The 12,072-nt window shown below is 52.9% G+C and overlaps 3 protein-coding genes across 12 annotated transcripts in view; 1 reads left to right on the top strand and 2 right to left on the bottom strand.

The window, feature by feature from the left end:
* MICU1 (mitochondrial calcium uptake 1) overlaps positions 1 to 3,770 on the bottom strand; it is an 89,730-nt gene extending 85,960 nt beyond the window's left edge. For 6 of the 8 annotated variants that reach the window (XM_038141409.1, XM_038141405.1, XM_038141408.1 and 3 more), the window contains exons 1-2: positions 3,700 to 3,770; positions 2,438 to 2,516 (exon numbers count right to left, since the gene is read on the bottom strand). The gene's annotated coding sequence lies outside the window, so the exon portion shown is untranslated. Of the gene's footprint in view, positions 1 to 2,437; positions 2,517 to 3,066; positions 3,443 to 3,699 lie in introns of those variants that run through there. The other 2 variants (XM_038141406.1, XM_038141407.1) reach the window with 2 other exon arrangements.
* The window catches only part of LOC119702804 (C-type lectin domain family 2 member D-like), a 603,052-nt gene that overhangs the window by 353,749 nt on the left and 237,231 nt on the right, over positions 1 to 12,072 (bottom strand). The window lies entirely within an intron of this gene.
* MCU (mitochondrial calcium uniporter) overlaps positions 8,552 to 12,072 on the top strand; it is an 81,628-nt gene continuing 78,107 nt past the window's right edge. The window contains exon 1 of one of the 2 annotated variants that reach the window (XM_038141427.1): positions 8,552 to 8,750. In XM_038141427.1, coding sequence (XP_037997355.1) covers positions 8,616 to 8,750 — 135 coding nt within the window. In that variant the 5' untranslated portion in view covers positions 8,552 to 8,615. The remainder of the gene's footprint in view (positions 8,751 to 12,072) is intronic. The other variant, XM_038141428.1, reaches the window with a different exon arrangement.

Raw genomic sequence — 12,072 nt, 5'->3', positions numbered from 1 at the left:
GCTGCAAATCTTCTTGTCTCAAACCATGACCTTCTTTCTTGTTGTCTACATGAGGATCTCAGGTTCCACATCAAAGAGCTAAAGTAAGAGAAACAACCAGGAATTTTGGCTTGAAAGTCCTTGGAGACCCAGAAAAAATCCCCAACCCAAACCTTGTGCTAGCCTCAGAACAAAATTCCCAGTTACAACCATCAGTGCTTTGGTTCTTCCAACCTTGTCCTGCCCCACAGCTGCAGACAAGGAGCTCTTCACATGGTGGGATTACAATTAAAAGCTGCTCTCAAGAGAGGTCAAATGCAGAATGCACAGAAGCAAACTCCACAGCAAGTTTCTGTGGGGATAAACAAGTCACTGTACTCACAGACAGGGCAGCAGACAAACACAAGCCAGAATTTCCGACCCAAGGACTTTTCAGGTAAGTGCACAGAAGCCACAGTAAAACAACTCACGATCTAACAGTCTGGTTTTCCTCTTTTAAAGTGTCTTAAATCTAAAACTAAGAGGTGAGGCTGCCACAGGCTTTGGATGGTGTGTGCTTAGGGAGACAAAGTGCCTCAGGCTCTACTCACTTTCTGCTAGGAGTCTGTGTATTTTTTGCTTCAAGTGTCAAATGCATCATCCTAAAGAAAAATATTCATCCTCAGCCTTTCAGTACCAACAAAAGAGCTGCAGAATGATTTTGGACAAGGACATGAAGCAAAAGCACAAGGGAGAATGGCTTCCCACTGCCAGAGGGCAGGGATGGATGGGATATTGGGAAGGAATTGTTCCCTGGCAGGGTGGGCAGGCCCTGGCACAGGGTGCCCAGAGCAGCTGTGGCTGCCCCTGGATCCCTGGCAGTGCCCAAGGCCAGGCTGTATGGAGCTTTGAGCCACCTGGGATGGTGGAAGGTGTCCCTGCCCACGGCAGGGGTGACACTGGATGATTGTTAATAGCCTTTCCATGAGTCCGTGTTTAAGAGGGAGCCACACATTTGCACCACACTCTTGTTAGAGCAATTCAGTTTAAAAAAGAAAGGCAATATTCATCTCAAAGGTGAACAACACCCAAACACCCTGGTAACTGCTTCCTGCTGAATTATCCCAAACAGCATCATCCCACCTGAAGTCACATCTACACCAAGACACCTTTCACTGGCACCTCTTCAATGTCCCAACAGGAAATCACAACCTGGAATTAATATAATTAAGGTTATTTTTATTGTCGTACCCAAGCATCCTCAGCCCCCCTGCACTGAATTAAAGTATTGGGCCCCAACAAGTCAGCTGGGAAGTTGGGAAGAAAAAACCAAGTATTTCCATATCCCAGCTCACTTCAGGAAGTGTTACTGCAGCAACTGCAACATCATGAAATAATGTGTTTTTATAACAAACTTAATATGGCTGCTACAGAACTTATTTTGCTCAATAAAAATGGTTACTGCTACATTCCAGATCTAAACAAGCTGATGTGTCCCTCAACTATCACCTGAAAAAAGTCACATTTCTGAGATGCTGCTTCAAATGATCAGCAAGTCGGGCAGCCTGAGGAGCACAGGATCATCTCTCCTCAAACTCTGCCGTGAGCTTACCCAGGAACCTGCAGGGAGAAGTGACACAGCCACCAGTGACACACAGAGCACTCCAGAGGGTCCCCAGCAGGCAGGCAGTAATGATGGAATCAAGGCACATCATTCTTTTTCCTCCAAGGCATGGCATTTCAGCATCCTTGGTTCAGGAAGCATTAGGGAAGACCACAAAAGATGCTGCAGGAAATGGGGCACTGGGAGAACAAGCCACCTCCACAAGGAAATAAAGAGGGGTTACATGAGCTTATGATTCACTGTAAACACCTTCCACCATCCCGGGCTGCTCCAAGGCCCATCCAGCCTGGCCTTGGGCACTGCCAGGGATCCAGGGGCAGCCACAGCTGCTCTGGGCAGCCTCGCACAGAAGGATTTCTTCCCAATATCCCATCTAACCCTGCCCTCTGGCAGTGGGAAGCCATTAAATGCTCTGTTGCTCCAGATGGACAAACACATTGTTCAAGTCTCTTTTATTAGCTTTGGCTGTATTTTTGTTGGGGCTTTTTTTATACCTCCCTATGTTCAAACACATTTTTAGTGACCACTTGAGGTCTTTTTGGTGTTGGGAGTTTTTTACATTTTATGAAAGCGGTGGAACAGCTGAGGTTGGCTTAACAGAAAGCTCCAAGCAGGCAAACTTCTTCCAGGGCTCAGTGTGCACAAGCACTTGCAGCAGAAAATCAGCACAACTTTGCACACCGCAAAAAAAGGCAACTCATTCTCCTACAGCTTTGAGAAAAGCCCTAAGAGAACACTCCAGGACAAGAATAATTCTACACAGGGTATATTAATCAGCCAAAGGATGAATTCACCAGCTAAAGCACCTGAGAGCAGGGGGTTGCACAGCCCAGCCCTCAGCAACACCATCCTCACCTGTAGGATATTTGCTCCCAGCTTGCAGGTCAAGAGGTCACAGGGAACACAGGGAAGTATTTCTCAGCTGGGGCCTGTTCTAAAAATGAGAAAGAAACATAGTAAGTATCATAACTTCCTGCTGCACCTAATTTCCCTCCTGGCAGTCATGCCCTGCAGTGCTCACACGTATCGACCTCAGGAAATGCATCTCAGACCGAGCCAAAAAAAGCCAGGAGGAGGAGGAGGAGGAAAATGGTCAACAGCTGAATAAAGGAATTAAAGATAAGCCAGGCCTTTAACTCAAGCCCCAGCTGGTAATGAGGATTCTAAAGGAGAAACCTCCAAAATTCCTGCCTGATTTGACCTGCCCAGCCCCCTAGACCCCACTAAACACAGTCAGATTTACCATCTTTCCCAAGCAGCTCATTAAACTAGAGGCAAGTAAAGAACACATAAATCACGTTGTGATAAACATCAGGCATTTCTGTGCTCTGAGCAGTACATTAACTCAAATTCACCCTAAAGGTTTTCCGACACAAACAGCACATCAAACACAGCTGGGGCCATTGAGCAGAGCTAAAGCTTTAAGGAACTTCTATCAAGAGAAAGTGCTTTGACGTGAGCTCTAACACACGGCCATAACTCACACAGCTCGGGCAGCGCTGCCGGCGATCCCGCAACAGCAAGCAAACTGACCCAAACGCAGCTGCTCGCACGGTGTGAGCTCCCCAGAACACTCCCTGCAGGGCCCCCTCCTTCCTCCGAGCGCCGCGATGGAGCCCCAGCCCCGCGGGGTCACTGCCCCGGGGCAAGGCACAGTGTCACAGCGGGACGCGCGATGGAGAAGCCAGAAGAACACGGCAGCCCGAGCCCCGTGTATCCCGGAAAAGCTGGTTTTCCCGGGCACAGCCCCGCGGCCTGGGACCCCTGAGCCCCAAGCCCCGGGACCCAGCGCCCCTCACTCCCGAGGCCTTGGAGTCCCTCAGCTCCGGGAGGCAGGACCCTCCTGTTCCCGGGGCCCCCCTAGCCCCGTGGCCCGGGAAGCCCTGCTCAGCCCCCAGGGCTCCCCTCAGCCCTCTGGCCTAAGCAGACCCCATATTCCGGGGCCTTGAACTTCCCCTTGCCTTGGGAACCCCCCCACCCAGTCTGGGGCGCTAGCATCCCCTCAGCCCGTGCCCCCGTCACTCCCAAGGCCGAGAGAACCGCAGCCCCGGGACCGTGGACTCGGCAGCCCGGAGCCGTCCCCTCTCGGCCAGCCCGGCCCCTCAGAACCCGCTCACCTCAACCCCGCCGCCGCTCCCGCCGCCCCGCCCGCCGCGCGCGCGCTTCCGGGGGCGGGGCATTGGGCGGGGGCTGCGGGGATGTGGGCGTGGTTTGTCAGTTGTGGGCGTGGCCCTCCCGTAGTGGGCGTGGCCTCGGAGTCTGCCGGGCGCCGTGAGGGGCGCGGGGGTCGCTGCGGGTTTTGGGGGGTCCGTGCGTGTGTAGGGGTTCAGAAACCTCTTTGTGTCGGTCACGAGAGGCTTTTATACAGCGTGGGGTGAGTGTTCCCACGGGTCCCGTGTGTAGGGCCTGAGGGGATTTGGTATAGGGTCTGAAAGAGAGTGTGTGGGGTCTCAGGGGCTTAGACGTACTTGAAGGCCTGTATGTAGGGTCTCAGGGGTCCATATATACATGTACACTTTTAAAATAAAAATATGTATATTTTTATACATTTTTATATATTTATATATTTTTGTATATTTTTATATATGTGTACATGTATATATACATTTATATATTTTTTATATATGTATATATATATATATATATATATATGGGTTCTCTGAGTTCTATATATAAGGTTTGAGGGTCCCACCTATCTATAGGTAGATAAATAATCTAAAGGCTCTGTATGTAGGCTCTGAGAGGCCCAGACAGACAGACAGACAGACAGAGGCTCTGAAAGGCCTGTAGATAGGATCTGAGGAGCCTATATATATATATATATTCTGAAAGGTCTGTATATAGAGTCTCAGGGGCCTGTCTATGGTGTGTATATATATATATCTATATCTATATCTATATATATATGCATATAAATATATATACATACACACACACACATATATATATATGTTCTGAAATGTCTGTCTGTAGGGTCTCAGGGGCCCATATGTGTAGGTCCTTCAAGGCCTGTATACAGTGTACAAGGAGCACATTTATAGGTCCTGAACGGCCTGTCTGTAGGGTCTGAGGGGCTTATGTACAGGTCCTGAAAGGCTTGTATGCACTGCACAAGGGGTGTCTCTATAGGTCCTGGTCAGCAGGGCTGAAGGGCTTGTGTACAGGGCCTGAAAGAGTGCTATATGGGACCTCAGGGGCTTTGGTATATCTATAGAATCATAGAATGTTAAGGGGTTGGAAGGGATCTTAAAGATCATCTTGTCCCTGTGGGCAGGGACACCTTCCACCATCCAGGCTGCTCCAAGCCCCGGGCACTTCCAGAGATCCAGGGACAGCCCCAGCTGCTCTGGGCACCCTGTGCCAGGGCCTCCCCACCCTCAGAGGGAGGAATTCCTTCCTTCCTTCTCCAGGGTCATGGGTAGGTGTGGCAGCAGCTGTGGCCGTGCCCAGTGGCCCAGGAATGGGATGGCAGCAGGAAGGGAAAGTGAGAAAGGCACGCCTGGGTCATGTGCACCTCGGCATCTAGATCAGAGGGAGGACTCACTGCTGAGGAGGCTAATTTTAGCTATTTTAATTTTAGTTGCTTCCAGATGCCTCTTAGGCTGTCTCTCCTCAGGCTTTAATGTACCCCCCCATTAAAAAACACATTTTCCAGAGGCATAAATAGACAGTGATTGCTCTTGAGGAATCCAGGAGGCTGCTGAATCCTGACACTGCCCTCCCACAGCAGGAATGCTGCAGGGATTTTTAGGATGAACCTTTTGGCCGGGCTCAAGGGGATCCCAGAGGTTTAGAGGGGTCTCTGTGTGGCTGAGGTCTGGCCATCTCCAGATCCCAAAAAGGGGTGGAGAGGCAGCCAGCAGACACTGGTGTGTTTGGGTAGCTCAGGTCTGAGTTGGGATGAGACGGGGATCTCCATCCTGCCCAGACCAGGGGAATTTCCCCCTCCTGTCCTGTTGCTCCCTGAGAAGCTGGGCAGTGCTCAGCTCACAGAAGGTGGCCAGCACCATTCCTTCATTGGCAAGTAGACTCTGCCCCCCACCTCGGGGCTGTGCTGTTTTATCTGCAGTGACCTGGAAGCACCAACCTTTCTGCTAAATAAAAGGAGATAAAAAGCACTTGGACCCGGGATCCTCCTGAATTTCCTCCTCCACCCGTGCCTAATGCACCTGCAGGATTCTGCATCAGTCTCCAGGTGCCCAATTCTGCTGTATCACAGCCCTGGACATCTGTGGGGGCAAAATTGGCTAATCCAAAATTTAAATAACACAGAGAAATGGATGGATCTATAGACTAAAAGATCATTTAGCTTTTTTTCTTCCTAGCTGGTTTATTTAATGCAAGCACTTTGGGGCATGGGCAGGTTTTCCAAAGTGATGGCTTTGCCTGTGCCTTACCCCACACTCACTTTCTCTTACATCAGTGTTTTATTTGCAGGAGGGAACAATCCATGCCTCTCTCAGCAGTGTCAGGATGGTTGATGAGGGTTTGAAGCTCAAGTTTTCCACTTTCCCACTGCAATAATATTAATTGCAAACTCTGGTATGCTTTTCTCCAGCCATTCTTCTCAGGAGCAGCTTTCCAATATTCAGCCAGCTGTAATTATAAGCACCAGGAGAGAGCCTTGTTAAATACATGATTTTATTTAGGTTTTCCAAGAGTGGAAGATGCCTCTAGCAGGAGCTATTTGACATGAAGTGACAGGGTTTCATTTTGGTGCCAATACCCTCACTCCACTCTCTCCCTGCGCCTTGGGGAGCCGTTCCCTGCTGGCTGGTTTAATTGCCTGGGGTATTGATCTCAGGGCTCACATTTAATTCCCATTTTTGTGCTTTGTAATGAGTGCCCACACACTCAGCACGGGTTTGCTGATGAATTTTTGGCCTTTCTGCTGCCCTCAGCCTTTGCTCAAAGCCCATCTTCTCTCACCTCTGTCAAATATTCCCTGGAAATGTGTAGACTCTGCCAAAAATTTTTACTTTTGGTCATTCCCAGCTCCTCTTTAATGATAAATGAATATTTAAATACAGAGTATGAATGGCTGGAGGAGTAGGGAATAGCAGAGAGCTGGGGCAGGGTCTGCTTGCTGTGCCCATCCTTGTCCTCCCTCAGAGCTGCTGGCACTGATCCCTGTGGGAAACCCCACGAGGCTCATCCTAAATGTGTCTGTGCTCCCCAGGCAAAAAGAAGATTTGGGCTGGGTAGTTCATGGGGAGAAGAGGTGGCTCTGCCCCCAGGGGACCTTCCCCATCCTGGGCCTTCCTTCCTGCCCCTTTCCTGCCTTTCTAATCTCTCTTTGCCAGCTCGCCCAGGCTGCACTAACCACAGTTGTGCCGTTTTTAGGATTTGAATCCCACTGTGCTGGGATGCTGGGAGCTGTCCCAGGGAGAGGCTGGGATGTCGCAGAGAGGGAAACCCTGGCTGTGGTCCATGAGGTGACTCCTTTGCTGAGATGTGTGTGGGAACATCTTCCACTGTGGAGTCATCACTGAGGGCTTTGCTGCTGAAAATCCTTGTTCTGAAGCATTTTTCCTTTTGCCATCAGTTTTCAACATGACAGGAGAGGGAAACACGGCAAGCAGGGATCAAGCGAAGACTCTGTCAGGTCTGAGCAATGAAGCTCAAGAGCATCTGCTGCAATTTTTCTCCTTGGTTTTCCAAGAAAATGCAAATAGCCATTGAAATGCTGAATGTGGGAAGTTGCAAAGACAGTGGGTAAATCCCTCCAGAAGGACACAGTCGAGGCTTCCACCTCTCTCTCCAACCAACAAAGAGAAAGAAGGGAAAGCTCATCTCGGCAGGAAAAATCCAGCCAGAAATGAGGATTGAGGTGGAGCATTCCTCAGGGACAAACTCCAAAACGACATTGCTTGGAGGAAAGCTTAGAACAACCCATCAGGACCTGTGGAAGGCAGCACTGGAGGAAGGTGGGCATGGAAAAAGGAGAGTTGTGATGGTGTGGGTGATGCTGAAGCACATCTGTGTCATCCCATGACTTGGTCGTGCTCCTCTCTGTATTTTTAGAAACACAGAGGGATAAATAACAGGAATTAAGAAGGAGCTGCCATCGGTGGTGTAGTAACTCCCAAGGCCAGAGGAAAAGGTCTCTTCTAAGTAAAGGAATCCAGGTACATCATTTCTCGAGAGAAAGCTGAGCACTGATTGCTCATTTAGCCCAGGTGCTGCAAGGTCTGTGCTCGCAGCCCAGCCCACCATGTCTGCAATACATATTATATACATATATATATATATAGATATAAAAACATATATATACGTATGCATGTACACATACATATACACACACACACACACACACATATATATATATATGTGTGTGTGTGTATATCCAGATATTTTTTGATCACATACTTTTCTTACCCTTCACTGAAACTGCTGTTGGCTGGGGTTCCAGTCTGACCCAGCGCCCCAAATCCCTGTGCCACCCCTACTCTGTATCTGTTGTGGCTTTTTTGCTGCACCCCATCTTCCTGCAGCCTCTCCTGGTGCCCTTTCCCAGTGCTCCCACCTCCCTGCACCCCTTATCCCGGTGCTCCCCACCTCCCTGCACCCCTTTCCCGGTGCTCCCCACCTCCCGGCACCCCTTTCCCGGTGCTCCCCACCTCCCGGCACCCCTTTCCCGGTGCTCCCCACCTCACCTTATCCCGTCCCCGGCTGTTCCCCCTTAGGGGTCCCCCCCGCGCCCCCCTCTTCCACTCCCAGCCCCGCCCATCTATGGCCCCGCCCCCTTTCAGCCCCGCCCACGTTTAGCTCCGCCCCGCGGCACCCCCGCCGAGGAGTTTCCCTGCCCTCAGGCCCGCGCGCAGCCCCGCCCACTGGCCAATCGCCTCTCCGAGCCGCCCACCCGCTCGGCGCCGATTGGCTGCGGGAGCCCCGAGGCCGGCCGGAGGGGCGCCGTGATTGGCCAGCGGCGCCGGCTGGCCCCGCCCCGCCGCTCCCCTCGGGCCCGCCCCGCCCGGGCGGCAGCAGCACCGCCGCCGCCGCCGCCGCAGCGTGGGGCGGCTCCAGCGGCGCGATGGCGGCCACGGCGGGCAGAGCGCTGCCGCTCCTCCTCTGCGGCCGCCGCCCCGCCGCGCTCACCGCCGCCGCCGGCCGCTTCCCGGCGCTGGGCCGGCGCCGCCAGCAGCAGCAGCAGCAGCGACACCGGACGGTGAGTGAGGCGGCGGCCGTGTGCCCTTCAGAAGGCGGGCGCGGTGCCGGCGGGCAGCGCGGGGGCCCCGGCTCCGCGGCTGCTGTACGGCAGTTTCACGGCGCTTCCCGGCTCCCGGCTCCGCCAGCTGCGCGTTTATTCTTAGCACCGTCACCGGGTGAAACTTGAGCGCGGCGGCGGGCGGCGGCAGCGGAGCTCTGCCGGTCGCGCTCCGGCAGCGGCAGCTCGTGGCTCGCCCGCCCCGCGCCGCTCCGGGAGCGGGCGGTGCTGCCGGCGCTGCCCGGCGTTCCGGGGCCGCGCTCCCGGGGCGGGGGTCGCGGGGCGCGGCCGCCAGGTGGCGCTGGGGGCCGGCGGGAGGGGAGGGGGCGCGGGGGGCGCGGAGCCCCCGCCGGGAGCGGCAGCGGCGGCACCGGCACCGAGCCGGGCGGGCAGCGCAGCGCCTCTTCCCCCGGTCTGTCTCTCGTCCCTTCTCTTCCCGCCTCCCTCAAGGTCAGCCAAGGGAGAGGCGCTCGGGGGGCTTCCCGGACGCCGGTCGGTGCGGCGGCTGGCAGAGGGACCGGGGCAGAGCTAGCCGGGCTCCGCTCGCTGCCTTTCCCTCGGTGGCTTTGCCAGGAAAAGAGGGGACTGGCGGCACACGGCTTTGCTGTGTGTCTCAGGGCGGAAAAAAACTGTAAAGGCAGCAGGTTGCGTCTTGGAGCTCGAAAGATTTGCTAAAAATACTGGGAGGGTTTTTTTGCCTGTTTTTTTCTTTTTAAACTAAGGGAACAGCGTGTAACCGTGGGTTACCCTGCTGGCTTTTGCCACAGTCTGTTCGAGTGCTGCCTCTAAAGGCGCTTCTGCCGGAGGTGTGCACCTGTCGGTGCCTTGTTTTGCTCCTGACCGGTAAGCACGGAACTCCGGGGAGCCCCCGCGATTGTGGGTGAATCAGGAGGCGGAGCGGGCTCTGGGCTGCGCCGGAGCCGCGGATCCATCGCTGTGCTCCCTCGGGTGCTGTTTGGAGAGTTGTTTGTGCCGGGTTTTCCTTCAGGGTGCCGCTCGTCCCTCCGCCCCTGCCGGTGTGTTTTGGCAGCGCGGGGATGCCGGAGGTTCCGTCCGGATCGGGTGCCTCCATCCCGGCGGTCCCGCCTTGCAGCGCGCTCCTTCCACGTGTGGATGTGACCTGTGACTGCGGGGTTAATCCCGGCACCTGCTCAGGTGTGGAACGGCCTTTCCAGAGTCTGTAATTAATATTTGAGCTGTCTCCTTTAGCGCTGCGGCCCTGGCAAATAATTTGTGTTTGTCTAAATTTAAATTGACCTTTGCCATTGATTTAACGGAGACTCGGATTCGGGCTTGGTTTCACTCCTTGGGCTAAGTGGAGCGGTGAATGTGTGAGAAAATTATAAAAAAAAAGCCATTGAAAAGCCGTGACTCTCCTGTGCTTGCCCAGGAGACTGAGTGGACGTGACTGAGGTGTGGGCATGTTAAAATCCTGCTGTCAGAGCTGTCCCCTCCAGGAGCTTGGGGAAGGAGGAGGAGGGTTTTGCTGGGGAGTGATGATTAGAAAGCCCTCCTGGCTTTAGTTGGGCTGTGCTGTTTGATTCTTGGCAGCCTGGCTGTGGTGTTGCAGTCATTGGCTTTTGGGGTTTTTTCAACAGGGAGGTTGTGAGCAGGTCGGTTGGGCTGAACCCCTGAGAACTAGGAGATCGGGATCCAGGATCCTGGCAGTTCCTTCTGGCAGCATCTGTGCTGTGCCTGTTTATCCCCTCACAGCAGAGATGAGTTATCCTTTCCCTCACCACTGCACTTGGGAAACTCTGCAGACCACTGAGAGAGAGCAGCTGAATCCTGGAATAAATGATCTGTGAGGAGAAATTTAAGGAACTGGTGCTCTTCGTAATAAAAAAGAAATTGAAAGGAAGTGTTGCTGCAAAGGGGAAGCAGAAAACCAGACAAATCCTTGGCAGGTGGGAGGAGGAATGGGCTCACAGTATGAGCAGAGGGGTTTGGTTAGGTGTTGGCAGACTTTACTGACAGTAAGAGCAGAGGAATGCTGAATTATTTTCTGGGAAGGCTGTTCAGTCTTTGCTATCTGAGGTGGTTAGGACAGGTAAGGCTCACATCAATCAGTTATGGCTGATGAAGAATGGATCCCTCTCTGTCATGGAACCGGGATGTACAAGCTTCTTGACACCATAGATTAAATTAGGAAAGATGTAGGAAGAGTTTGTATAATTTGGGTGTAATTAATAGAGTGGTTACATCAGGTGTGTCTGTGCAGTGTTGTTTTTGGTACCATCAATTCTACTCAGGTACTTCTCAGGATGGCTGGTTTCTCACAGGGGTGATAAATTAAATGGGCTTTCTTTGAGACAGGGTGGAAATGCTAAATGGTCTTATGGATGAGTTCTTTCAAAAGCAATATAAATAATGCTGGAAGAAGCTGCACCAGTAGACCAGATTACTGTGAGAGGACAGAGCTGTAAAACAAACAAAAAAACTCCTCCAGATGGGTGAAGTACAAAGGAGGAGGTTTTGATACCACCAAATGGGAGAGAGGGCGAGGAGGTGAACAAATACTTGGATTATGAGGGAACAGTTGGGAGTACACCAATACTGGGGGACACAGGGCTTGAGTGAAGCATTCACAGCTTGCTTGAAAGTTCTGAAACCGGGGGGAATTGGGAACGCTCCGTGGAGGTGTTCCCACAGGAACAATCCCATGGGGAGAAGAGCATGAGTGTATCCCAAACAGGATCACAAGGGGTGAGAGATCTGGGGAGGGGATGCAAGAAACTTGAATGACAAGTTTGTTCACTGATCTTGGAGTAGGGATAAGCAAGAAGAAGGAAGTTTTTACTGATATTTGTAGATTTCCCCTGTGAGTGTGGTGGTGGTGTGCATTTCAGGGTGGCTGGGCAGGGTGAGGAGGCCTGACCATGGAGCAAGTGGGGCTTGGGCATCCACAGCGTTGGAAGGAGAGCTGAAGAAATGAACTTGGAGCAGAAGTAGCAGAGGCTGCATCTCTTTCCAGTCTCCCTGTTTGGCTACACACACGTGAGGGCGGAGGAAGCCAAGTTCCCAAATGTGTTTGCAGTGGGGAAGGTGCCGGGGTGGGCTGGGGGGTTGTAGTGTGTGGGAGGCCACACGTCCTATTGTCCTCTGAAGAGCATGGAGAGAGAATTAAAGTGGGGCTGTTCCTCAGGGGAAGCTTCCAAATGGAACCAGGGAAGGCCTTTCCTGTCTCCTGCTTGTCCCAGGTGCTGTAGAAGTTGAGGGTCAGCTTCCCAAGGGCTGAGGTGTGGTGGGGCTGGGAAGCAGGCCTGGAAAAGGAAGGTTTGCT

The sequence above is a fragment of the Motacilla alba genome, chromosome 6, assembly GCF_015832195.1.
Source record: "Motacilla alba alba isolate MOTALB_02 chromosome 6, Motacilla_alba_V1.0_pri, whole genome shotgun sequence".
Lineage (NCBI taxonomy): Eukaryota > Metazoa > Chordata > Aves > Passeriformes > Motacillidae > Motacilla > Motacilla alba.
Note: the sequence above shows the minus strand (reverse complement) of the source record. Positions and strands in the feature narration are given on the sequence as shown.